This window comes from Crassostrea angulata, chromosome 10, assembly GCF_025612915.1.
Source record: "Crassostrea angulata isolate pt1a10 chromosome 10, ASM2561291v2, whole genome shotgun sequence".
Lineage (NCBI taxonomy): Eukaryota > Metazoa > Mollusca > Bivalvia > Ostreida > Ostreidae > Magallana > Magallana angulata.
The window spans coordinates 48,659,503-48,684,412 of NC_069120.1; the positions used below are offsets into that span (position 1 = coordinate 48,659,503).

The window sequence follows — 24,910 nt, forward strand, 5'->3', positions numbered from 1 at the left end:
ATCAATAGAAATAACTTAATGTATTTTTTGATAGATGACAGACCTGACCAAGTCGGTTGAAAAGTTTTGTACAGTTCCGGATTTTCTGACTCCGTTTGTCTCGTCTGGTGATGTCCAATCAGCAGACAGGTTACGAAACTATATATGTGACACTACAAACATGAATGTTACTGTCCTATTACATGAGCTCTCTCAGATGAACGGATTCCCTCAATTAATGGAGGCATTGCAAGTAAGGACTGCTACATGTATACCTGCAAAAGCAATACTGCTATTACCATTTAGTCTTAAACGTTGGTGATACCTATAAATCATGTTTTAATTTTTTTTAAACTAATGTATAATTATAAATCCATTGATGTTACATGTGTGGATTTTGTGTACTGTAGCAGACGGGTGGCTTTCCTTCGGTCAACATGAGTGTGGTGGTGGAGCAGTCCCAGCTGATGTCTCGACTGATCACGGACATTATCACCCACCCTCCCTCCATCAGTCTGAGTGACAACAACGCCTGGTTAAACGGGTCGCTGTACACCCAGGAGTTTACAGACTTCCTACAGAGACTGACCGACAAAACCACATCCACCGACATACTCCAAAATGGACAGTATGTATTGTAACTGCTCTACAAGTACTGGTTGTACTATATTGTACTTAAAACCACATGCATACACTCTTTCACTTTGGAGAAAGTTTTTTTTTTACACCTTTAATGATTATAAGTGGCATATAATGAAATTTTTTAGGATCATGTACATGTATATCATAGATATTGGTGGTGACCTTTCAGCCAGTATAAATTTGACAAAAACCATCAATGAATTGTGAGCTTTCAATTTGTTTGACTTCACTTTAAATAGGTTAGCTGAATTGGCCAATCAAATCCCAGTTATTCTGGACATGATCAATAAGATGAGTGGCAATTCCTCAGCACTTTCAGCAGTAATCTCCATGGAAGCACAGCTAGCCTACCAGACCTATACTATCCAACAGTTCATCATCAAACAACTGCAACTCTTCAATGGTAAATGTTACAGATCTCTAAGTTATCGTATAATTATGAGCAGATTTAAAAACTACAGATTGCTTCGATACTTTCTCGTTAAGATTTAATTGGAAAATGTTGTGATTTTGTTTCAGACTCCACACACATCACACTAGCCACATACTTTAACTCCCCTGAGCTGACCCGACTGTTGAATCAGATTTCGGATTCACCAGAAATGAGCGGAGTCTTGTTCCGAACGTTGGTCAACATCATGTATGATCCCCAGAAGGTGAGGGCATTTAATCTAACAGAATTTACACTGATATACATATATGTATACTGGTATTACTATTTATGGAGCTCTATTAATACATAAAAAAATTTAAAGAATTTTTTTAGTTTTGGTGGTTTTAAATGCCAGAATATTTATAACTTGTGTTATATCTCAAGAAAATACATAGCCTTCAGTATATTTGATTGGTTTCTTTGTTTACACAGACACAAACACTGACAAACAGTGCCATGCGCTTCTGTACAGACCCGGGTGTGTTGACACCTGTGGTGGATCCCAGTGACATACAGGGAGCAGAGAAGCTTCGTAACTATGTTTGTGACACTGTAAACATGAACATCACGGTTCTTCTGCATCAGTTATCAGAGTCCAACGGCATCCGACAGCTGATGGAGGATCTACAGGTAGGAGGAGTGTCTACTTGAGTGCTACAAATATAGCGTACATGTATCTGAAAATGCAGTCTTCGAAGTAACCCGGGAGTCCGATGCCCGGGGCCTGGTAAATTTGCAGGCGGGCATGTAAAATTTGCCAAATTACATGCCCTGAGGGCTTTTGTAAATTTTCTGTCAACATACAATATGTTTACTTGCCATTTCTTCCATCGTACCCAAGTTATTCGCGTAACTTGCTTTGTGCAGTCTACATTCTCGGTACAACTTGTCAAATAAGCGTTAATTGTAATCCTTGAAGTGATTAGTTAAACCTATTGAATATATGTTTGCTAAATTACGAGACGTACATTAATGATAAAATTGATATAAAACCTTTATTTATTTATTTTGGTTGCACCATACATGTACCGGTAAATATAAGAATTTTGAGTTGGGCATGTAAAAAATTGAATTGGCTGGGTTAAAATGATAGATCAACATGCCCAAAGGGCATGTGCTGAAAAAATTTGTTTTGAAGACTGAATATGAGCTTTGGTAGAGTTTCTGAATGAATGTGTATGCACGAGAAGATAAAATTTAATGTATATTATACATCTCTGTTTTGCTTATGAAGTATGTCCATATATGGTAATAATAATTAAAGTACTAACGAGAGAAACACAACAGCTACTTTAAAATGTCCTCATTAATTCTGTAGAAGACGGGTGGCTTTCCGTCGGTCAACATGAGTGTGGTGGTGGAGCAGTCCCAGCTGATGTCTCGACTGATCACGGACATCATTACCCACCCTCCCTCCATCAGTCTGAGTGACAATAACGCCTGGTTAAACGGGTCACTGTACACCCAGGAGTTTACAGACTTCCTACAGAGACTGACCGACAAAACCACATCCACAGACATACTCCAGTAAGTTCAGTGATCTGCCTGCACATTTTTTTTATATCAGATTAAGTTTAATAAGTAACCAAAGAATCCTCTCGCAAGAAAATCTTTTTCAGTTTTTAAATAGAAAATATGGATTGAATTTTCCATTTGTTTGATTAGAGTAGCTGATCTGTTTGTTAACTGTTTGTAGGAGCCTGATGACAGCGGCCTATCAGAAGCCTATCCTGGACTCGCTGACGTCCGCCCTGTCCAATGTGACAGAGTTCCAGACCACTGTACAGGTCACAGACTGGATCCTGGCCGAACTCAAGGAACAGGTGCTGGCTGGAAACCCCGGTAAGTCAGATACATATACACAACACTGAGTCCTGTGTCACTGTGTGTGGTACTGTTAAAAATCAACATACTTATGCAGATTAATGATTTGAATGTTTCATTGCAGATGCAATGAAGAACATAATGGCAGAGTTTGCAGGTTACCCCCAGATGGAGCTGCTGCTGAATCTTCTGGACCAACTGCCCCACTTCTACCAAACACTGCTCTACAATATCGTCCATCACCTGGAAAAGGTAACATGTATTAGTGTTTAACTGGATGTCTGTTATTCAGTATTTTTATTCATTATTTGGATTGCTCTTTTCATCTCAGAGTTCAGAAGTGTAACTTTCTCTAAGAAACTACTTTATGATTATGATATAATAACGCTAGTTTCAAAGATTCATTTTAGTTTCATAGATGTAATAAATACTATTGTAAAACGGTAAGGCTTCACCATGACTATTTTGTTGACAAATGTTTATAGTCTGGCCATTATTACATTCACACATATTGTTCTAGCAATGGTATAATGTAAACCAACTTTTATTTGCGGGACTTTATTTCGCGATTAACTGACGATAGACTGGTTCGCGACAACTAATGTTTGCGACCAAGCCTTAACCAGACCTGTATTGTTATAAAAACTATAGACAAAGGATTGATTCGCGGTGAGAAATATTCGCGACGACAAGGCTCTCACTCACCCCACGAATATTTCTCGCACACAAATAAAAGTTGGTTTACAGTATACAAAACTTTCATAATTCCAACCATTCATTATATATATATATATAGTTATATATTGATATCTAAAACTATATGTTACCTGTAATTTCCAGTGATATTGATAATAATGAGACCTGGGATTTTGTGTTTAGGTTCCCTCTATGATTATTTCAATGACGGAGAGCTGGTCTGGGTTCTGTAACCAGACAGAGACAATGATGTATAAGGATCCCTCTCTCACATTCAGTCCCAAAACCTTCCTCAAAGAACTGTGTCAGTTGGATTTCACAGAAATGACAAATGAAGTGATGAGATATCAGGTATGTTTATCCTTCAAGGTTTGCTATCATTTCACTTCTTTCTTACTCCCAACCATCAGACATCAGGGAAATATCAAAGCATATCTCTCTCTCTCTCTCTCTCTCTCTCTCTCTCTCTCTCTCTCTCTCTCTCTCTCTCTCTCATGCTAAATTATTTATGTGATATTAAAAAAATATTATATTTTATATGTATTATATAAATTTAAAATATTTTAAGAATATCTGAATGTAAAAAAAAAATCATTTATTTTTCTAACAGAAATAACTTACCTTGATCTATTTGTCAGGTTTCCGATAAGACAGCTGCCTCCTCTCTGAACGTCAGTGCAGGCTTGGAAGATATTATACAGAAGATAGAAGACATTGTTAAAATGATCAATTCCTCTGATGTCGAGAACCTGCCCAAGTTCATGCAGCTGGAGGTCTGGAACAAAGCCTCCTTCTCCTTTGTCAAATCACTGACCGACCCGAACATGATCAGTGTGTGAGTAAAAAACCCAGGTCATCTTGGTTTCTAACTTGATACACGTACATGTCTCTTATCTAAGCTAATTCAGTATATACTCTAGCTAGTATTGATACATTAAAATCAACTCAAAATTCAAATTATTTCAAAATTCTATTGAATAGCTTGCTTATTGTTTGATTCAAGTTTGAGTCACTGAAAGTTCGAGATTGCTGTTTAGAAGTTTCTTTATTAAATTTTAAAAGCAAAACCTGAAGTAATGAATTAGAAAACTACAGTTTGAACTACGCATTTGTTTTGTGTTGACAGTTGGATTGGGGGTGTGGTAGGAGGTGTGGCCAGTCTCCCTTCCTCTGCCCAGGTCAGTAAACAGCTGCTGCAGGTCTTTGATGCCTCCTTCACTATCATTAAAGCTGTGTGGTCCAGATTCAGCGGCCTCAAAAATGGTGATTGTTACACAATTATGATGATTAAATTATGTTATTTTCATTGTTGGTTTTTTTTTTTAAACTTTAGAATTTAGATTTGAATCATGTTAAGTGAACTTATGAATGATGAGTTTGTTAGTCAAAGATTGCAATATACAGATTTTGTATATGAGTGATTTACTTTTTATTGTCATTTTACCTATTAAGGAGGTAAAGCATTGAATCCTCTGTCAAAGTTTATGTGATGGTGAGGTGTTATAAGGCTAATTGACATTACAGACACAATGCTTGATTTGTTTGAACTCCTGAGAGGAGCAAACAACACTCGCAGATTGTGGGAACTAGTACAGCAACCGGGAGCCATTGAAGTACTCATGCACTCTGCAAACACACCACAGGTACTTTTGTATTACATGTATTTTGGTACAACACTTCTTTCAGTACATTATATTCACAGTATATATGGGTTCTGTATCAATTTTGCTGAATCTTTGGTATAACAAATTAATGCAAAGATTTTATATATTTTGTTAAGCAGTGATTTAATACATGTATTTGTTCCATTCTAGTTCAATGTCCTGGTTCAGAAGAACATGACAGAGGCAGTGCTGGACCTTTGTGATCAGTCACGGGGAATGTTTACAAGGATTTTCTCCGCCCCCGCGGGCGTGACCGTTGACCTGACAGACCTACAGACCAGACTTTGTACTGTCAACTTCACCCAGACACCCACAGAGTGGGAGAAAGTCATTGACTTCAACACTGTACAACTAAAGGTAAAGATATACTGTTACAAGTATTTAAAGAGTGAATTTCTAATATTTTTTTAAAAGATTAGAGTCAGGAAAAAATTGTCTTTATGTCAATGTTCAAATAGAAACGAGAATAAAATTATCAAATTTCCAGCAAATTTTGAGATAATATCCAGAATTATGAGCTTTATACACAAAATTGAAAGGAGCTGTTATAAAAACAGCTTGAAATTAAATTGTAATGATTGTGTTCTTGTGTCCTTGAAAATTTGGTCCTTTATGTCTGATTATTAAACTTCCACAGCTGGATCCAAGTTACGAGCCGTCTGTGAACTGGACAGAGGTAACAGTGTTCTTTACAGATATGACCCGCATGGTCTCTGAGTGGGTGGTCCACCCCCCAGCAGTGACCGGGTACCCCACTCGCTGGTCCAATGAGTCCTATTGGCTCCACCTGTTCATGCAGCAGCCTGTCTCCTCAGGATCACTGACCAACATCACAGCTCAGTAAGTCACACACAGACACACACACACACACAACCAACCACTATCTAATGCCAAACAAATGAAGTTTAACAAGATACATGTATACATCTCAACTTTGACTTGGGTATAAAATTTTTGAATTAAGCCTGTACATCTGTTGTAGAAGTATATCATGATATATTGCAGATTAACATTTTCTCTTTATTGTATGATAAGATGAATACACAAAGATTAGATTTCCTTTGTGTGGTGAATACTTTATACTTTTATTTACACTGACTCTTTTTTTACCAGGTTGAAAAATATTCTGGATTCCATGTCCCCATTCCTAAATCAGGAGCCAATCAGAACTTATGGCCTGTTCCTTGAAAAACTGCTAAACGTGACCAATCGCGAACTGGATATGATGGCGGGCAGGAACTTCTCCAATCTGCAGGATCTTGTACACTATGTCCCAGCTTTGGAGAGGTTAATGATGGCTCTCAATCTGAGTGAGGCAACCGCGGAACAGTTGATGTTGGCTCCAATCAAGAATCCATCGGAACTTGTCAGAATGATGACCAGTGACCAACCGCTGACCGTGCTGTGTTCGACAGAGTTCTGGGACAGACTGGTCACATGGACCAGCAGTGTCAGCCCCGTGTCCTCCACACTGTGTCATCTAAATGACTCTGATGTAATCAACGTTATCATAGATTCTCTAAGAGTCTCGGACCTGACTGCAATACTGAAGAATGAAACTGCAAATGAGACGCCAAACTGGATGAACATTGTCGGTGAAGTCATGCACATGGTACAATCCATTGAGAGACTTGTCAACAATTCCAGCTCTCACTTAGATGTAGGCAATGCTTTTAACAATGTGATAAAAGCTTACACTACACAGAACAGTACTGATGATTTCACTGCTCTGTTCAAACTGTACGGAGAGCTGGCGATGATGTTCAACAATACAGAGGCCTGGCAGAAGATCAACGAGTTCCTACAGACTGGAGAACTACTGATGACCTCAGCAATCAGGTTCATTGACCATATGGTCATGCTTGACCCAAATGACATCAAAGGAATGATATTTGGCTTTATGAAACCAACAAATAAGGTACCAAACGTCAGTTTCTGTTACAAATTTTGATTATTTTTTCTCAGGTTTTATACAAAAAAATCTTTCAGTTTAAGGTATGTGTTTAAAGAACCAGTAATGAGAATGCATAGAATTTTTAGATATGGATTGAATCATTCTTGCTTTCCCAGATTTCAGAGCTCTTTATGGAGGGTGTGAGTTTACAGGACATATACAACCTCACATGTAATGCTACAGCTTGGAGAGAGCTGTTCTGGTTCCCTCCCACCACCAATGTCACTGCACTGACCAGTCTCATTTGCACCCTGAATGAAAAAGAGGCTGAACAGTTCATGGCTACACTGATGATGGTAAATAATAATAGATTTACAGTTATTGCTCTTAGTAATGCACTGAAATATCTTCAATATTGAGCTCTTTGTATAAATACAACAAATAAAGCAAAATACATTTTTTTCTTCAAATATTTATATGTAAGATTTCGATTGATATTCATATGCATATAATACTGTATATAGTTTCAAATTTATAAATGAATGAACCCCCACCCCCTTAAAAAAAAAAGTTTTATGAGTTTTATTTTTATTTGTTTTACAGAGAAATCAGACTCTTCCTGTTGTTGACATCAAGCATTTCCTGGATACAGTGGAGCAGCTCAACAACAAATTTGCCCTCTACCTGAATAAATCAAGCACAAACTTTGGCATCAATATGACAGAGTTCCAGAAACAGCTGGAAATGGAAGTCGCAAATCTCCCCAACACTGCCAACCCTCTAATGATGTCTAGGTATAGGACAGCTAAGCTGCCTTGAAGGCTTTTTGATTTATTTGAATATAGGTTTGAAGTTAATTTCAAGTTTCATCAATACTGCTGAGCACCAATTTTTTAGATTTCATTGGTGAACGGACCCACCAAATCAAATGTTCACCGAAGTAATAAAGATGACAGCAATTTGTATTGATGGAGGCATCATTGTCCACACATTTATGTATCCCATAAAACTCTGAATTTTACAAAAGCCCGAAAATTAATGCCAACAAATACTGATGAATCCAGAGTATCAACTGGGAATTTTCTTATTATGGAATTCAGTTTTCTGTAAGAAACCAAAAACTTAACTGTTGAAAGAGAACTATAACTGTAGCAGTTCATTGTCCTCTTTTCAGCTTGGACGGATACTTTACTGCAATGAACTCCTCGGACTGGAGAGAAGTGGTAGCTGTGGTCAATGGAATGTCACTGTGGCTCAAGATGTTGGGAGCCAAAATGGAGAATATTGCCAGTAAGCATGTGTCTATTTATTGCTCTTCTCACTGAAAAACAGTCAAGAAAGTCTAATAACAGCATTTATTATACATTCATCAATTTGCTCTTCTTGAATCTTGATACTGTTTATTTTACATAATGTGATCCGATTTTTCGAATTCCATACTGTTGGTTTCTGATTCCATATCACCAATCTCTGAAACTGATGATGTAGAGTTCACTTAAAATAACGTCTGTATTTTAGCACGTTTTAAGAGTTCATTTAAAAAAGCTGTGTTGTATAAGTAAACGTCATACTGTACAATTGATTTTAATAATATTGTTATGTAATGAAAACTTTTAAATGGACAAGGGCATATTATAATTTTATCATTTCTTCTCATTTGATCTTATGATCTACCCCAGGCAACTCGGTGTGATCCACCCTTCGGGATCAAGTTACTGTTATAATAATATATATGTGCAGGTGCATTGTATAACTACAACAATGTATTCTGACCCATGTACTGTTGATATCTGATGCTTCAGCTCAGCCCCTGAGTCTGGCTGTGATCCTGGGAGGAGCCAGCACAGACCCAGCTGTCGAGTTTATCCTGAGTAATGAGTTTCTGGACAGTATCGGAGACCTCAAGGTGGACCCTGCCAAGGTATAGAAAGACGAGTCCTAACTAAATGCTTTGTATGATACTTTTAGATATTCTTGACTTGAAAATCAATTGACCAGCAGTTGAAATGAACTGTTCATGGATAAAATAAATGTGATATGTAAAGCATGAATAAAATAGGATAATGTCTTGTGGACCATTAATTGTGTAGTCTGTACTTAACGCTTTTCTGTCTGTTTATCAGTTGTCCTCGGCGCTCCAGAATTTGACGGCCTCAGGCCATGTGTGTGAGGCCATCCTCCAATCTCTGTCCTCCCCGGCCACTGAAACTACACTGAAGGAACTCCAGGGTCGACTCTGTAGCATCAACCAGTCGTCTCTACTGGAGGCCGCCATGACAGGATTCCTAGCCAACCATCAATTTGCAAAACAAGTAAACAGATGAATAATTATTTAGTTTTGCAGAATTTTACTTTGACCTTTTTTAACTTCACCATCGATACACATGTACTCTTTTCATTCAAAAGACTTACTGAATCATTTTTGTTGAAAGTTTTTAATTATTTTTACTTGCATATGACACATAATTAACATCTATTTGATATTATTTGGAGTATATAACTTTTGTGATCTCGTCATTATGAGAACACAGACATTCATCCAATGACGATACATTCCAGTTACAAGCGGTGGTCAGCGAGTCAATGAGTGGACAGGCCGCCCTCAACATGACTGCATACAACCAGGCGGCCATGGAATTCAACAGAGCCCTGACAATGCTGGTCTCCAGGAACTGGATGGGAACCAGTCTAGACGACATCTTCAACGTCTCGGCCCTGCTCAACTCAATACACAGGCTGGAAACCTCCTTCCAGAGCGAGATGAGCCAAAACCTGCTCAAAATGTGAGAACTTTTCTGTATCTACATTTGTTATTTTTCTCAGAATTCTACAAAGTTAACTTCTGATCTAGCCTCCTTAAAACATTGAAAAATTAAAGTAAAATTGAACTTTAATCTTTAACTTTGAAATTTTTTTAGGGCACCAGTCTTGTTGCAGTCTACCCTTGGTGCTATTCCAGATCCATCAGTTGCCAAAGTTATAATGACTGTCAACACGTTTCTTGAGTTAGCTAACGACAAACTGCGATATTTGAAAGGTATTGTTATTCATTAAAAATGAATGCTGATGTTCATGTATATCATCAAATTTTCTCTAGAAATAAACTTAGGACATACTGAAATCTTTCTTTGGAACAAGTATCAAAGTGATTTGATATTTTTACAGGATCCCTGGGAGTAAACAATGTGTTCCAGAACTCTTCTGCCCTAATAAATTACTTCAATGCAGTACAGAGCTTGACACAGAATGGAATTCAGGAAATTCAGAAGATGAATTTTACGAAGGTGATTTTTTTACTAAGTGTTCTTTAAACCAAAAAGGCAAAGTCTCCAGGGTGTTCAGTATACTGTATAGTGCTGCATGGTCTATCCTTAGATATGAAATCAGTGTATACAGTAATAATTGGTATACAGATTATAAGTCAGTACTGATATATATGAAATAATTATGAATTACAATTCTCCCACCTTCTTCAATTTTCTTTATTTTGACTTTCTTGATCCATTTAACTCTCTCAATCCTGTTTGTAGCTGATTGACTCCTTGATGAATGTGGGCTCCATAGAGAACTACTGTAAACATGGGACCATCAGCCAGTACTTTGAGCTGGCCCCCAACTCCCCCTGGGTGCCCCTTCTCTGTGCCAACTATGGAGGCCTTCTGAGTTCTCTAGACAATCTCACCGATTCCACTCGCATCTCAAATCAAGTAAGTACAAATGTAGATGTACTCATTTTGATTAACTAAAAAAAAAATTAAGCATCAAAACTATTGTATTAGATGATAATACATAAAGGATAGAAGTATAGATGCTGATCAAGATGAATGTTTCTCAAAAAGGTGCTTTTTCCATCCTCAGTTATATACATTATAAGGGCAGATTGAATATCTAAGATATAACCAAATTTGCATGCATATATCACTCAAGATCCTCACTACAGGGTGTTAGACCTCTTGCTCTGTTTGTAATGACATGGATGTGAATTTTTCAGTTGATGGAGATCTGGAACTCCAGCCATGCAGCCGTGGACTGGAGTGAGTTCAGTCGGAACATGGAGACCTTCAGTTCCCTGATGACGGGGCTGGTGGAGACACCCCCCTCCTTCTCCCTGACCGCCCTACTGGACACCAACTACACCATCAACATCATCTCAGAGTACATCCAAAACCCACAGAGGTAGGCTCAATACAGACAGACATCATTACAATCAGAAAATGGTGATGGTAGATGTATACTCTTGAAACTTACATAAGCTTAATTTGATCTCAGTATCTCTTTTTTGCTCTCTGTTCCTTTTGTTAAAGTGAAATTGAGACATAAAAGAAAAGGAAAGCTAAAGCCTGACTTTATAGCTTCAGAGCCTGAATTATATATCTTCATTTTAAATTACAGAATTATGCAATTTCTTTTTACCTTGTCAGAAAAACATATACAATTCTCTTTTTCTAACTGATGATGATTAATGTTGTAGAATCATCGAGTTCATGCTGCAGACCAGTTTGACAGACCGACTCCCTCCCATCCCTTACACCTTCAGAGGAATGTTCAATGTGCTCACAGAGATGCTCAAATTCTTAGATGGTGAGCAGTACTTTGGCACAGTTTCTTTTTTTGCCTTCAAGTTTTTTATTTACCAGGGTTATAGTGTTGTGTGTTAATTGACTCATCTTGATTCACTTTCATGAACAGACACCCAGAATGTAAATGGTCTGGCAGACATCTTCAGCACTTGGTCATCACTGAATACAAGATATGAACTGGCCAATAGTCGCTTCAATAAGCTTGTCATCTTGGTGAGTTAGCTTATAATTACAGTCTTTGCTTAAGTTGTACAGCTTCTGAACTTAATGTTTATTAAAAACAGGCTTGAATGTTTAAATGGGAAATACTTTGTTCTTTTCCAGCTGGAAGATCCTCAGAAGATGGTGGAGTTCTCATCAGTTTTCTGTAGCCTAGGAATATTACCTGAACTTCAGAGATACTTTCAGATAAATGCTCAGGTTGTATCGGAACTTGTCTGTTCAATGTCTCCCAACAGCTGGTACAATGAACTCCCAAAATATGCCCTTCCTCGTGATGTCTTCACCAATTATGTAAGTGTTCAGCTGTATTCAAATACAATTAATCTTAGTTACAGTGAAACATGTTTATTATGAACAGCAATTAAATATCATTTTAACAGTTAATTTTATTTCCCTCAGTTTTGTTTTAACCAGAAAATTCTATTCTAAGGGAATTAAAATGGATGAAAATTGTTAGTTCATGTTCTTTTGCCCAGAGTGTGTTTTATTGTAATCATATTGGGTGCATTAAAAAATCAGTCACTTACTGTCATCAATGTTTTGTTAAATACCTTCTCCTGATTTGTAAATGGAATATGTTACTTATTTAATGGATGATTTTTCTTTGCAGCTGTTGGCCATATACAAAACCCAAACTGGAGTGGATCTGGTCGCTGACCCTGAACCAGTACCATGGAGTGATCTACTGAAGGAGATCCAATATGTGCTGACGGCTATAACATCTACCAATAACACCCGAGACTGGCAAATGTTCCTCCAGAAACAAACCTCTCTAAATGATGGCGTTAAACAGTGAGTTTCTGTTGAAAAAATCCATGCGATATAAGTACATATTCGTAAAAGAAAACTGCTTCTATTTTTTACATCATGTTTATTTATAGAGTTATGGACTGGATGAGGTTCTTTGAACAGGAGCTTCACGTCAATATTGGCGAATTCTTTAATGTTGTTTACCCCATCAGTAAACTATTCAATCAGTTTATGGAGCGAATCAAAGGTACTCTTTCATCTACCTAGATCAATTTTGATTCCCCTAAAATAGAATTTTCTGATTAAAACAAAGTATCTATGAATTACTCTTTTATAGGTTTTGGTCATGAAGTACCTGTCTCGGCATTCCTACCTGACAGTGCAACTCTGGCCAAATTGTTAAATGATGAAGTGAAGCACTCCTCTGCAGCAATCTTTGTCACAGCCTCCATGGATCCACAGAAGGTACAGCTTCTTGACATTTGTTTGATGTGTGTCCACATCTACATGTCCATCACACTAAAATATGGTTCTATCATCCTTTTAAAATATTTTGAAAATTCTCAGGGCAGTTCTCAACTCAAATTCTTAAAAGACATGTGCATGAGTTTGAGTTAAAACTTTAAGATAAGGTTGAGTTAAAACTTTAAGACAAACAAAAAATTAGATGAGGAAAGTTGGTGATGGCAAGTCCAGATCCATTCATTGCCTCAAAATGGAGACATGATGATCATATTTTGTCTTTTGTAAGTTTGTGGCGCTCATGATAAGAGACAACTGGAATGACACCATGTGTGACCTGACACAGTTCTTGGCCACTTTCACTTTCCCTGCTGAGACAGATGTAGAGAAGATACAGTCAGATCTCTGTCGAGACCTGGAGGAGCCCACGTCCCTGATTAACAAGCTCTTACAGGACATGAACCTAAAGGACCTCAGCAAGGTAAGCTGTTAACCTGTAGAACTGTAGTTCTAGTAATTTATAAATCTGGTAAACTGTTAATCTTGAAAGATGATAAGCTGTAAACCTGGTAAACTATAAATCTGGAAAGATTATATGGTAAGCTGTAAACCTGGTAAACTGTAAATCTACAGGAAGATAGTTTTCTGGAAACCTGTAAATGTAGAAAATGTAAATCTGGTATGGTTAAAAATGGTAAATCTGGTAATAGTGGCTCAGTTTTTGTAGATATTGAGGGTGTTCTTTGGTCTCATTTAACATCTTCAACCACCTTTGAAAGGTCATCTGTATCCATTGATCATAAATGTGAATAAATGAAATTACATTCCAAAAACTTGAAAAAAAATTTGCAATCCACTAAAATTTGTCATCAAATTTCACTTGGTTTAATGGTATTGGGTAATGAAAATGCTTTTCTTTTGTAAAACACATATTTAAAAGAGAAGCTTATACATAGTAATACATGTACATGTATTTGAACTGTAAATAGGTTGTTATAGAATTGATTTTCACTTTTGAACCAAATGCCCTTAGTGCCATGCAATTACATGTTGGAGTATTTCATGTCAGTGAGTACACAATTACGCATGTACATGTTGATCGATGTTTGTGAATAGATAGACAAGTTTGTAAGCCTGTTTTGTTGTGATCAGATCTTCAACTACCAGTGGCGAGGTGATTGGCAGACCGTACAGACTTCTGTAGCGACATTGCTAGACAACATCATGTACCTCCAGAAAATCAACGTCACCAACGACCTGTCATCCTGGGTTGGCCCTGTAATGGAGGTGTTCAACGCTAACTTCATGTCTGAGCTGTAAGTACATGTAGTTTGGAGGTGCACTGTTGTATAGACTACAGTTGATTCATTTTGGATAATTAAAATGACTTGAGTCCTTTTGGTACTTGTGAATATTAATGATGACTTAATATATGACTTTTTTATGATGGATATATTTCAAAATGGAGAAATGCTGCAACAAAAATATAACCTGAAAAATAGCAATTAAACTTAGTAAAATGTGACGTTGACAGTTTTCTATTGATTTTTATTACATTTTTCAGTGATTTTGAGACCTCTTGCAATCACCTTGTGATGTATGCCAATAACTCCACGTATTATAGTAAGGCAGTAGAACCAGTCCTTCTCTCCATTAAAACCAGCCTGCTGTCCTCTAAGATACAGTTACAGCTACAACTAGGTCTGTTTATCTTCCACAGATATCACATTTAAGGCCAATGTTTTTGTTATTTATTTGTAAATGTGTTTTTGGACAATAGCAAAATTGGTTTGATTAATGAATTTGCTTTACCTTTCTTGATGTCCTTGTTTCAAGAATTCACTACTCTCCTAGAGAATAAAGGTCATTTCGAATCCATTTGTTTGTTATTCAGATATGGAAGACTTTTTATGTGATGTCACCAATTTAAATATGTCTTCCATGCTTCATAATTTGGAGTCAAAGAATATTTCACAGCAGATTCAAGAGGTAAATATCTTAAACTTCCCCACCAACCCAAGTATTTTACTATTTATATAAAATATACTTGTAAATTTGCACTTCATAATTTAAGAGAAATCTCTATTCTTCATATTACTTTGATAATTATAACAGATATATGTATCAGTTAATATGGTTGGGATTTCTTCATATTACTTTGATAATTATAACAGATGTATGTATCAGTAAATATGGTGGGATTTCTTCATCAACTCAGTGTGTATTTTGTCCTGTATTACAGTATATCCAACTGATGACCAATCAGAACCAGCCGTCCAGGTTTGAATGCCGCTCCCTGTTCTCTACGATGAAGGATATGGTCGAGTTGTACCAGAAGATGATAAACCAGACCTACCTCCCGGGCTCCAAGACGATGCAATGTCTGGAACAGATCCCAACCATTCCATCCAAAATGTTCTCGGGGGATGTTTTGTAAGCTTTCAGATTGAAAAACTTCTTTCACTCTTTTTCCTTTTGGTGGTGGTTTTTGTAAAGTAGAGTGGTTTAAGTGGTACTTGAAGAGATCAGATTTTAAAGCAATATGAGCTGCAATTTTCATGTTGAATCTTTTTTTAAAGAAAATGTTTTTTTCTGCTAAAATGACAAAAATCATGTTTAAAAATTTCTGTCAGCTCTGTTTTTGTGGGAAAAGCCATTAAGAAGCCTTAATTGGAGAAAAAATTGAATTATTGTCGTCCTGTACAAAAATTGATCTGCTAGATATTCCTAATAAGAGAAATCTTTTTTCTGACAAAAATTAATGATTTTTCCAAATCTCATTTATCATAAAAGTTTAAGTTACAGGCAGACTTATCACACTAGCAGGTTTTTGCAGCAAAATAAAATTCTAAAAAATACAGCTCATTGCTATAAGAAGATTGTTTACAATGGTTTTTGCTGCAATGTTCAAACTAACAAAAGTTACATAAAAACTTAAACTAACCACAGTTAATATCTCTGTAATGTTAAAATCTTTCATTCTGATAAATTTCAATTTATCATATTTGTTAAAATTCAACAAAATCTCTTTGTTGCATAGTATGAAAATATAGAAATAGCCTTTACTGTGTATTTAGGCCTCTCTATTGTAGCATTCTGTCACTTGCTTTATTTCACTCTAACTTGTTTTAGTGAGTCCATTAAGTCTGTGTCTCGTCTAATGGTGGATGGTATGCAGGTGTTCAATCAACCATTCATGCAGAACAACGAGGTCCTTAATATGATTATGTCAGTGTTCAAGAAACTGTCCACAGAGGATCTCAGTAAGTTATGCATAGTGCACATACAGTCACACTCCATACTTTTGTACAAGTGTACTTTGAATGCTATATGCAGTAATAGAAAATCATGCACATGATGGATTTCACTGTATTCTGTATTAAGGACACATTTGGGAGTTTTTGTATAACACTTTGAAGTGAAAAAAGTCTATATTGCCAAAATTATTTTCAAATTGGACTGCTCAGTTTTTTATAACTTGCATGTTGTAGTTTTAAAATATATTGTTACCTAAAATTTTGATTTTCAGCCTCAGCAGGTGTCCTGGTTTCCAATCTAATGAGTGCAAACTCCAGCATAGCTGAGAAACTACAAGACATTCTCAAGCTGGCACCAGAGGCATCGTCAGTGTTCCTCAATGCTACCATTAAGCCAGAGTTTGTAAGTGAAGGAATGGAAGTTATCTCTTATGATTTTCAAATATTAATATCTCGTTGATCAAAATAACAAATTCATGAATTAGATTGTTTAATGACATAAAATGTTTGCATATGAAATATATTTTTGATTCATGATCATGTCTGGTTGTAGATGAGTCTGTTAGCCAATGACTCTGCCGAGGCGGCCAAGATTCTATGTGACCCAGAAAGGTTAAAGAATTACATTGAGCTGCCGGCTGACCTTATGACCTCTGTACAGAACGTGTCCTCAGTGCTGTGCGGGACTGATCCCGGACAAGCTGCAAACACTGCTAAAATCATCGGTGACCTGTTGGCGGTCACAGCCACTGTTATTGATGTAAGTCACACGGTACTAACTACATGCTTTGTGTAGTTTTAATTTTGTGATGCACTTGTGTGTTGCTTTACTGAAAAAGGATTTTACCAAAAAAATGTTGATTATTAATTAATTAGATTGCACAACATTTTGGTTTTCCCCTTTTCAATCTTGCAAATGAATGAAAATACTTTTAAATCATCAAAGAATTTGTGACTGAAACAACGTTCAACAAAAGTCACATCTTTACTTGACAATTATATCAAGGAATAGATTTAATTTACACCAGAGATATTTGTAGTGCACATGTTGTTAGAATAAGGATGAAGAAAGAGACAAAGGATGAAGCTATACGTTTCTTCTTATGTACTTCCATCTCGAATAAACATAACATTAAGACCCCATTTTTCAATGATATTTATTATTTTGTGCATTGACATCCTATACAAGTAGTCGCTCATTAAAAAAAATTCTTCAATTTCACAATATCATAACACACACTTTCATCAATCCAAACCAAACCAATCGCAAAACTTCAAGAAGTTTTGCTACCTGACAAGCACCTTGTCAGTAACACTATAAATTGTGCATCATATATGCATCTTTGCAACATCTAACATGCTCAAAATCTTTAGATTGAATATTTGATTCTTAAATAAAAAATCGACTTTCTTGTGCCGTCCGGAATCGTCAGAATGAATACTACTCGAACAAATCTACCCGTAATCGCCTTTGAACCCCGCCTACCTCATGAATATTATCATTACCACAAAAGAAATTATTTTCAATCTAAATCACAGCATTCTAACGAAAGAAAATATATTTATACTAAATCTTGATCCTCTTTGGTTGACTTTCAGACCAAGGACTTTGGGAGTGCTGCCTGGTGGAACCACATCGCGGGAGATGTCTCTAACATTGTGGGTATGATCCAGAAGTTGGGGCTATTTAACTTGACCTCCATTGACCTGAACAATGTGGACATGAAGACTGTACTGCCCTATATACAGGAGCTGATCTACAGGAATGGACCAGACGCTCTCGCTGACAGGTAGCTGGCACTTGAGTCAAACTTTGATAGGTCTAATTGTTGATACGTGTATAAGGACTGACTTAAATAGAGTAAGCCCTGATGTGTCATTCCAGAGAAGTGTTAAAAGTTTGAAACTTTTAAAAATAAGGTTCTGTGTCCTATTCACCATTGGCCAAATGAATATAGACATCCCAGTTTTTATGTAATTTCTGAACACATCCTGCATTTGCTTTTACTACTTTCATACTTGACAAGCGATACAGAGAGGTATTCCAAAAGTACATTAGAGATTTTCTTGCTTACAGTTTGGTTGAGCTGCTAAATGATTTCAAGCCATTGTTGAATGATTCTAACATGGTCAGTGTGGCCTCTGACCTTGAGGTCATCATCAGAGGACTGACCTCTTTCAAGGCCATTAGGAATTTCATACCAAGGACAGGTAATCTTTCATGACAAAAACCTCTTAAACTGTTTGTACTAGACTTTTCATTTAGAGTAGATGACAGTTTACATGGTTTTTTTTTTAAGTTTTAGTAATAACTTTTATGGCTTATCATGCATTCTACATTAATTATTTCCAGTTTTGATAAGGACTGTATTAAAAGATCCAGCTGGATTCCATGACTACCTGACCCAGAATCTGACCATGACGGACAATGAAGCAACCGCCATAATTGAAGGAACCATCAACTATGCCTCGGTAAGCTTCACCACCAGCAGAAATAGAAGTTATCTATTCAAAATCATGTAGATTATGAGTGTTTGGTTCATATAAATAAAATCTCGATGGTATAATGTATACTCGCATTTTAGTTGATGAGTCTGAAGGTAGACGACGTCAGCAGCCATGTGTGTAATGTGACTCGCCTTGACCTTCTGTTGAACTTGACCTCCACCAAGGTCAGCATCTCTGACCTCAGTAAGAGTCTATGTGGTATTGGAGAGGACAAAGCTGTTGCAATGGTGGAGAGTATGCTGCAGAATATGGATCTTGGGAAACTAGTGCAAGAGGTACAGGATAGGAAAATGAAGATTCGGAGAATATTTTAGTTGCTTATTGTACATGTAACACCTGTGTTAATTGGTTACTTGATATCATTCCTGTGTTCATTTATTGCCTGATGTAACACATGTATATATTAGTTACCTGATATAAATTCTGTGAGTAATGATAGTTTGATATAACAGCTGTGTTCATTGGCTGCCTGATATAAAACATGTTCATTGGTTGTCTGGTTTAATAACTTTTTTTTCATTGGTTGCAGTATGTCAGGATGTCATCAGGAAACCTTCTGGAGCAGGCTCAGTTGACCCCGTCTGAAGTCCAGGATGCAGTGAAGTACATGAACGATGGCAGCAGTCAGCTGAGCAGCCTGGCGGACATGTTCAGCAACAGATCTAGTCAGCTTGGCTTTGACTCGGGCAGCTTCCAGGCTTTACATGGTAAGTAATTACATTGTCAGCTATTTAAACACAAACACACTCTGTCTTCACACAAAAAAATCTCACACAACTATTTTAGGAGAGTTCAAGAAATTTAAGTTTGTGAATTACATGTACATGGTACAAGACCCATTTCTTTAATATCCAGGCATTTTGTTAAAATTCTACATTCATATATGCATGTATTAGTGACCTGCATCAGAACAGCAACTTTTTTTGTTAACTTGTGGAATTTTATGTTCTACCACCACGTTAATGTGCTGATACTGCATGCTTTCAAGTGCTTAAACTTGCTAAACTAAGCTGTATCAAAGTCTGTTGTGATCATAATGTGCCTGAATGTCTAGGTCTAAGTGAATCAATGTTTGCCTGCTGCAATTTCAGGTTCAGGAACCTCCTCCATGTCCTCCCTCTATGACATGATCTGTGGGGTGGGGAAGAGTACCACTCAGGACTCCACCGGTGTGGCCTCTGCCTCCTCCCAGACCCCTGGCTCTTCCCTCACCCCAGAGCAGAAGGCAGAGAAAAAGACCATGCCAAGTGAGTCAACTCAAAAGCTATCAGACTATTGAAAATAAAAATCACCTCATTGTTTGGTACACTTTCTCAATTCTAATATTTCTTTCTACCTGTTTTTGATTTTAGAAAAAATTCTTTATTGCTTATCTATAATAGAATTTTTCAGCCTTGAGTTTTATGCTTTTTTGGTGTGTGTTTCCAGGTCCCTTCTGCCAGGACATGTATCAGACTGTGGTACAGATGACCAATGGCCCGGTGATCTGGGCCTATCTGAAGCCCCTCATTATGGGCAAGATCCTGTACTCCCCCGACACCCCCGCCACCCGCATGCTGATCCAAAAGGTAAGGGCGGGTACAAAAGCCAGTCCACATATGAACTTGGCATTCATTGATGTATTCAGTGTATTCAAATATGATAAATAAAGAAAATAGAAACATAGTGAATTTATGAAATGCCAAACGCATATAAAGAATATTACATATAGTAAAGGCTGTACATTCCATACTTATATATGGAAAGAACATTAGGATTTTGGGGACAACATTGACTAAATTAAATTTTAATGCAGTGATTGGTTTGATGAGAATATTAATCATAAATTTTTCATGCAGATTGCTCTCACCAACACTCGAACTGTTGGTATAAAAATCACAATGTGCATTAATAATTTATTCTTTTTTCAGATGTACAACAGCAGTTTTAAGGTCTTAGAGGAGGTGAAAATTCTAGCTGAGGAGTGGTCCAATGGCACACAAGATCTAGGCGAATTCCTGTCCAACTCTGATGTCCTCAGCAACATCAAGGTTAGGATTAGACTTCACTGTAATGTATTTATATGTACTTGTACACTACAGCTCAATCCCAATGGAGAGAACTTCTGTTTCAGTCACATTCTCATTGGATCATATGGGTTCTATAATTATAGATTCCATACTGAATATAATTTGATAGCAGAATTAAATGTGTTGATTTTGCTCAGTGAAATGATTACAACAAAGCATTATGGAAGACCAATTTTGATTAATCATACTAGATGTAATTTTGTGGGAATGCATATTTTATAATAAGGGTAATGAAACTGGCATCACTGTTTGTGTGATTTTGTTAAAACTTTGATATACAGACTGTATTTTAATGTATTTAAAAATTTAAAGGTCAGGTAAATATACTGGTACTTGGCAGTGCAGCTCGTTAGCCAGTTTCCCTGTTGTGTACAGAGTCTGTACCTCCTCAGTACATATACTAACCCTGACCCCTCCTGTCAACCAGTCTGTACCTCCACAGTACATGTATTAACACTGCCTCCTTTTGTCCACCAGTCTGTACCCCCTCACTACATGAACTAACCCTGCCCCCTTCTGTCTACAGGGTCTGGCTGGTAACAACTTCATCAACAATCTACTGGAGTCCTCGCTACAAGTCTCCTCGACCGATGTGTTGAATGGGATGTACAAGCTGGACTCCCTCGACAGTAACCAGGTCCTCAACATCTCAGCCTTCTTTAGACTCCTGGCTAACTACACCCAGTGTATCACCACCGACCGATTCATGGCGCAGTCATCAGAACACGACATGGAGAGACTGGCCCTGAAGCTCTACCAAAACAATACCTATCTAGCTGGTGAGTCAGAACGATACCTACCTAATGGTTTTACATTTACCTAGCATGTAAGTCAGAAAAATATCTACATGTACCTAGCATGTAAGTCAGAAAAATACCTACATGTACCTAGCATGTAAGTCAGAAAAATACCTACATGTACCTAGCATGTAAGTCAGAAAAATACCTACATGTACCTAGTTTGTAATTCAGAACCATTCTTATATGTACCTAGCATTTAAGTCAGAAAAATACCTACATGTACCTAGTATGTATGTCAAAAAAATTTAAATTTAAGAAAAATAAGCTCCAATTTTAATTGGGTATCCTAGACTTGTAAGAAATTGGATCAAATACTTTGATTTATTACAGGTATTGCTTTTGATATGGACCCAAGCAAGAGACAAAAAAGGCAAACTTCAAATTCCATTCCCAAACATATCACCTATAAAATCAAGATGGACATTGAGAATGTTGAAAGCACCAGAAGAATCAAAGAAAGGTAACAACAAGTTAAACAGTAATAGTTATCTCAAATATTCCAGTAAAGACTAGCATTCTGTACAGAAGATGGTGTTGACAACGAGTTTGTTGTTGACAGGTTTTGGCGGCCTAACCCAGAGGATGACATGTTCTTACACATGAGATATTTCCGAGGGTTTATCCAGCTACAGGATATCCTGGACCGTGCCATTATTTATCTCCAGACCGGACAGGACATCAACAACACGGTCTTCTTACAGCAGTTCCCCACCCCATGCTATGTTGATGACCAGTAAGTTCAACTTCCATTGGCTTTCTTGTATAAATTTTACACAGTTCCCAAATTGAAGGTTTACTACCAATTGCACTTATAAGTGCTGTGTTATTAAATACATAAATTGTATTTTTTTTTTTATAATATCCTGTCTGTATTACCTTAATGAGTTGATTTACCTGTCCTACAGGTATATGGAGCTCCTGAGTTCCTACCTGCTGCCCATTATGATGACTATAGCCTGGCTGGCTGCCATATCAGTGGCCACTAAAAACCTGGTGTATGACAGAGAAAATGGCCAAGAGGAGGTAAATTAAGTTTCATCAGTGAAAAGCTACACATAACTGATCAATTTAATGAAATTTGTGCTAAAAAAAAATTTGTACAACTTATTGCTCTTCCATCTTTTGATTAAGTAAAATAATGATGCTTGTATAACACGCATTGTGAAACTGGTTTATTGTAACAATAACATTTATAGGTATTTCAGATGCTGAAGATCATAGGTCAAAGTTTATCAATACATTACAATGATTACATATCATAGGTGCTGAAGATTATGGATATGAGTTTATTACATTGATTGCACTTGTAATACAGGCACTGAAGATCATGGGTCTGAGTTCGACCTTGACATGGTGGACGTGGTTCCTGAGTACAATGCTGGTAATGACGGTGACCTCCCTCATCTGTCTCCTCCTGCTGAGGCTCGGAGGACTCTTCACCTACTCAGACTTTGGCATCATTATTCTCTACTTTATGGCATTCTGCTTCTCCACTACAATGTTGAGGTGAGTTCCTGTATACACCTACAGTTATGAGGACTAGATGGTTGTGGCCATTTTTAGACTGTCTTGATCTCCTTCATAAGAAGAGCTCTGTATAAAGATATAGGAAAACACTCAGATTTAAAAGCTAAAATTTATGGCATTATTCTTTACTAAATAAAGTTTATAGCTTCACAAATCTTATCTAAAAATTCAGGTAGATCTTATGGTTAGTTTGTTGACCACTCAGCCTCCTTAATACAGCTGGTGTTTGATTATTATACAAACTGTGTATTAGTAGCTTTTCAAACCAAAATTAATTTTAATTTTCTGTTATCTGTGATTGACCTATGATCTGTTTTAAACATTTGTTCTGTTTTCACCTTTGATCTGTGTTTGACAGTTACCTGGTGGGGGCCTTCTTCACGCGCACCACCCTGGCCATCCTGTTTGTGGTCATCATCTACCTCCTCTCTTACCTCCCCTACATCATCCTCGTCGCCATGGACGCTCAGATGGAGTTCTGGCAAAAGATTCTCACTGTAAGTCAATTGATTAAATAGGCTCAAGGTCACTACTAGTAGAAAATAATTCTAGAGATTCATTTTGATGCTAGATGTAATTTTCTTCATAGACTTTATGGCATTTAGAGAATTTGTAGATACAGAAGCATTTTCTCAATGTTCTATTAGTTATCACATCCAGATACCTATGTTCAATACAATGTTATTTTAAAGATATTAAAATCAGCATCATTAATTGTACTTGTATCTCAAATTTAATATACCTATAGGCTCCTTTTATTTACTAGAGCTTGACTTAATTGTGGCGTTCCCATTCCTTGGTGTTAGTACAGCCTGCATCTGTTGCATTGACTCTGATAATAAATGAGCTTATTCTTTTAAAACAGTGTTTATCCTCTACCACTGCCTTTGGATTTGGATCTCGGTACTTGGCTCGCTATGAGATCCAGATGGTTGGGATCAGCTGGAAAAACATCAGAGACAGTCCCATACAAGGAGATGAAATGAGCTTCCATTGGTGCCTGGTGATGATGGCATTGGATGGTGTTATCTATCTTGTGATTGGCTGGTACATTAGAAATGTCAAACCAGGTAACTATCTCATCCAATTAAAATCAGGCTGTTTTCGTTACTTTTAGTAAAAAGTCAACTTAAATAACTGCTTAGCATCAAAAAAGGGAAAAATATTTAAGATAGCTCTTTAAAGTACATGTATTAACGTAAAGGTGAAGAATAGAAGCTTAGTTGCTGTAGATTGATTTATTTTGTGGAATTTTAGGGAAATATGGAGTGCCAGAGCCATGGTATTTTCCCCTGTCTCCTTACTACTGGGGATGTATGAAGTCTACCACCAAACCATCAGACAAATATCTCTCCAACTCAGACTCAGGTGAGTTAAAGGTTCCTGAATGAACACACAAAAAACTCTCTACACCAGTATAAATCTCTGTAATTTATTTCACTGTATTCAAAGACTGCATTTTTAGGTCAAATATCTAAAACTCCACTAGTTTGTAACCAGCTCCATTCTAGCTTCTGTTCACAAATGTTAATGGGTCCATACATGCTTCAGTTTATGCATTTACAGTTGTTTACTGTCATATACCTGACTGTGTGTCAGTGTT

General features: G+C 37.0%; 1 protein-coding gene and 1 long non-coding RNA gene across 8 annotated transcripts in view; one reads left to right on the forward strand and one right to left on the reverse strand.

Annotated features, from left to right (window-relative positions):
• Nucleotides 1-24,910, forward strand: part of LOC128165362 (uncharacterized) — a 61,339-nt gene that overhangs the window by 22,359 nt on the left and 14,070 nt on the right. For 6 of the 7 annotated variants that reach the window (XM_052829782.1, XM_052829781.1, XM_052829787.1 and 3 more), the window contains 55 exons: nt 35-232; nt 390-607; nt 861-1,024; nt 1,141-1,277; nt 1,487-1,684; nt 2,373-2,581; nt 2,751-2,896; nt 3,003-3,130; nt 3,758-3,925; nt 4,213-4,409; nt 4,701-4,837; nt 5,099-5,217; nt 5,389-5,595; nt 5,876-6,078; nt 6,352-7,156; nt 7,309-7,488; nt 7,736-7,926; nt 8,307-8,422; nt 8,935-9,053; nt 9,256-9,444; nt 9,692-9,915; nt 10,051-10,169; nt 10,298-10,416; nt 10,663-10,839; nt 11,124-11,308; nt 11,604-11,713; nt 11,822-11,925; nt 12,037-12,225; nt 12,545-12,726; nt 12,816-12,931; nt 13,022-13,149; nt 13,436-13,627; nt 14,299-14,462; nt 14,711-14,847; nt 15,041-15,135; nt 15,389-15,579; nt 16,279-16,409; nt 16,676-16,806; nt 16,957-17,163; nt 18,003-18,193; nt 18,481-18,614; nt 18,757-18,875; nt 18,989-19,186; nt 19,441-19,618; nt 20,003-20,158; nt 20,340-20,479; nt 20,822-20,941; nt 21,507-21,759; nt 22,111-22,240; nt 22,340-22,513; nt 22,686-22,803; nt 23,096-23,286; nt 23,666-23,804; nt 24,173-24,377; nt 24,565-24,675. In XM_052829782.1, the coding sequence (XP_052685742.1) occupies nt 35-232; nt 390-607; nt 861-1,024; nt 1,141-1,277; nt 1,487-1,684; nt 2,373-2,581; nt 2,751-2,896; nt 3,003-3,130; nt 3,758-3,925; nt 4,213-4,409; nt 4,701-4,837; nt 5,099-5,217; nt 5,389-5,595; nt 5,876-6,078; nt 6,352-7,156; nt 7,309-7,488; nt 7,736-7,926; nt 8,307-8,422; nt 8,935-9,053; nt 9,256-9,444; nt 9,692-9,915; nt 10,051-10,169; nt 10,298-10,416; nt 10,663-10,839; nt 11,124-11,308; nt 11,604-11,713; nt 11,822-11,925; nt 12,037-12,225; nt 12,545-12,726; nt 12,816-12,931; nt 13,022-13,149; nt 13,436-13,627; nt 14,299-14,462; nt 14,711-14,847; nt 15,041-15,135; nt 15,389-15,579; nt 16,279-16,409; nt 16,676-16,806; nt 16,957-17,163; nt 18,003-18,193; nt 18,481-18,614; nt 18,757-18,875; nt 18,989-19,186; nt 19,441-19,618; nt 20,003-20,158; nt 20,340-20,479; nt 20,822-20,941; nt 21,507-21,759; nt 22,111-22,240; nt 22,340-22,513; nt 22,686-22,803; nt 23,096-23,286; nt 23,666-23,804; nt 24,173-24,377; nt 24,565-24,675 (9,487 nt within the window). The remainder of the gene's footprint in view (nt 1-34; nt 233-389; nt 608-860; nt 1,025-1,140; nt 1,278-1,486; nt 1,685-2,372; nt 2,582-2,750; nt 2,897-3,002; nt 3,131-3,757; nt 3,926-4,212; nt 4,410-4,700; nt 4,838-5,098; nt 5,218-5,388; nt 5,596-5,875; nt 6,079-6,351; nt 7,157-7,308; nt 7,489-7,735; nt 7,927-8,306; nt 8,423-8,934; nt 9,054-9,255; nt 9,445-9,691; nt 9,916-10,050; nt 10,170-10,297; nt 10,417-10,662; nt 10,840-11,123; nt 11,309-11,603; nt 11,714-11,821; nt 11,926-12,036; nt 12,226-12,544; nt 12,727-12,815; nt 12,932-13,021; nt 13,150-13,435; nt 13,628-14,298; nt 14,463-14,710; nt 14,848-15,040; nt 15,136-15,388; nt 15,580-16,278; nt 16,410-16,675; nt 16,807-16,956; nt 17,164-18,002; nt 18,194-18,480; nt 18,615-18,756; nt 18,876-18,988; nt 19,187-19,440; nt 19,619-20,002; nt 20,159-20,339; nt 20,480-20,821; nt 20,942-21,506; nt 21,760-22,110; nt 22,241-22,339; nt 22,514-22,685; nt 22,804-23,095; nt 23,287-23,665; nt 23,805-24,172; nt 24,378-24,564; nt 24,676-24,910) is intronic. The other variant, XM_052829783.1, reaches the window with a different exon arrangement.
• Nucleotides 2,859-3,827, reverse strand: LOC128165364 (uncharacterized). The gene is made up of 3 exons (XR_008241052.1): nt 3,740-3,827; nt 3,041-3,121; nt 2,859-2,948 (listed from the first exon to the last, which is right to left on the reverse strand). It is a non-coding gene; the product is annotated as an uncharacterized LOC128165364 (long non-coding RNA).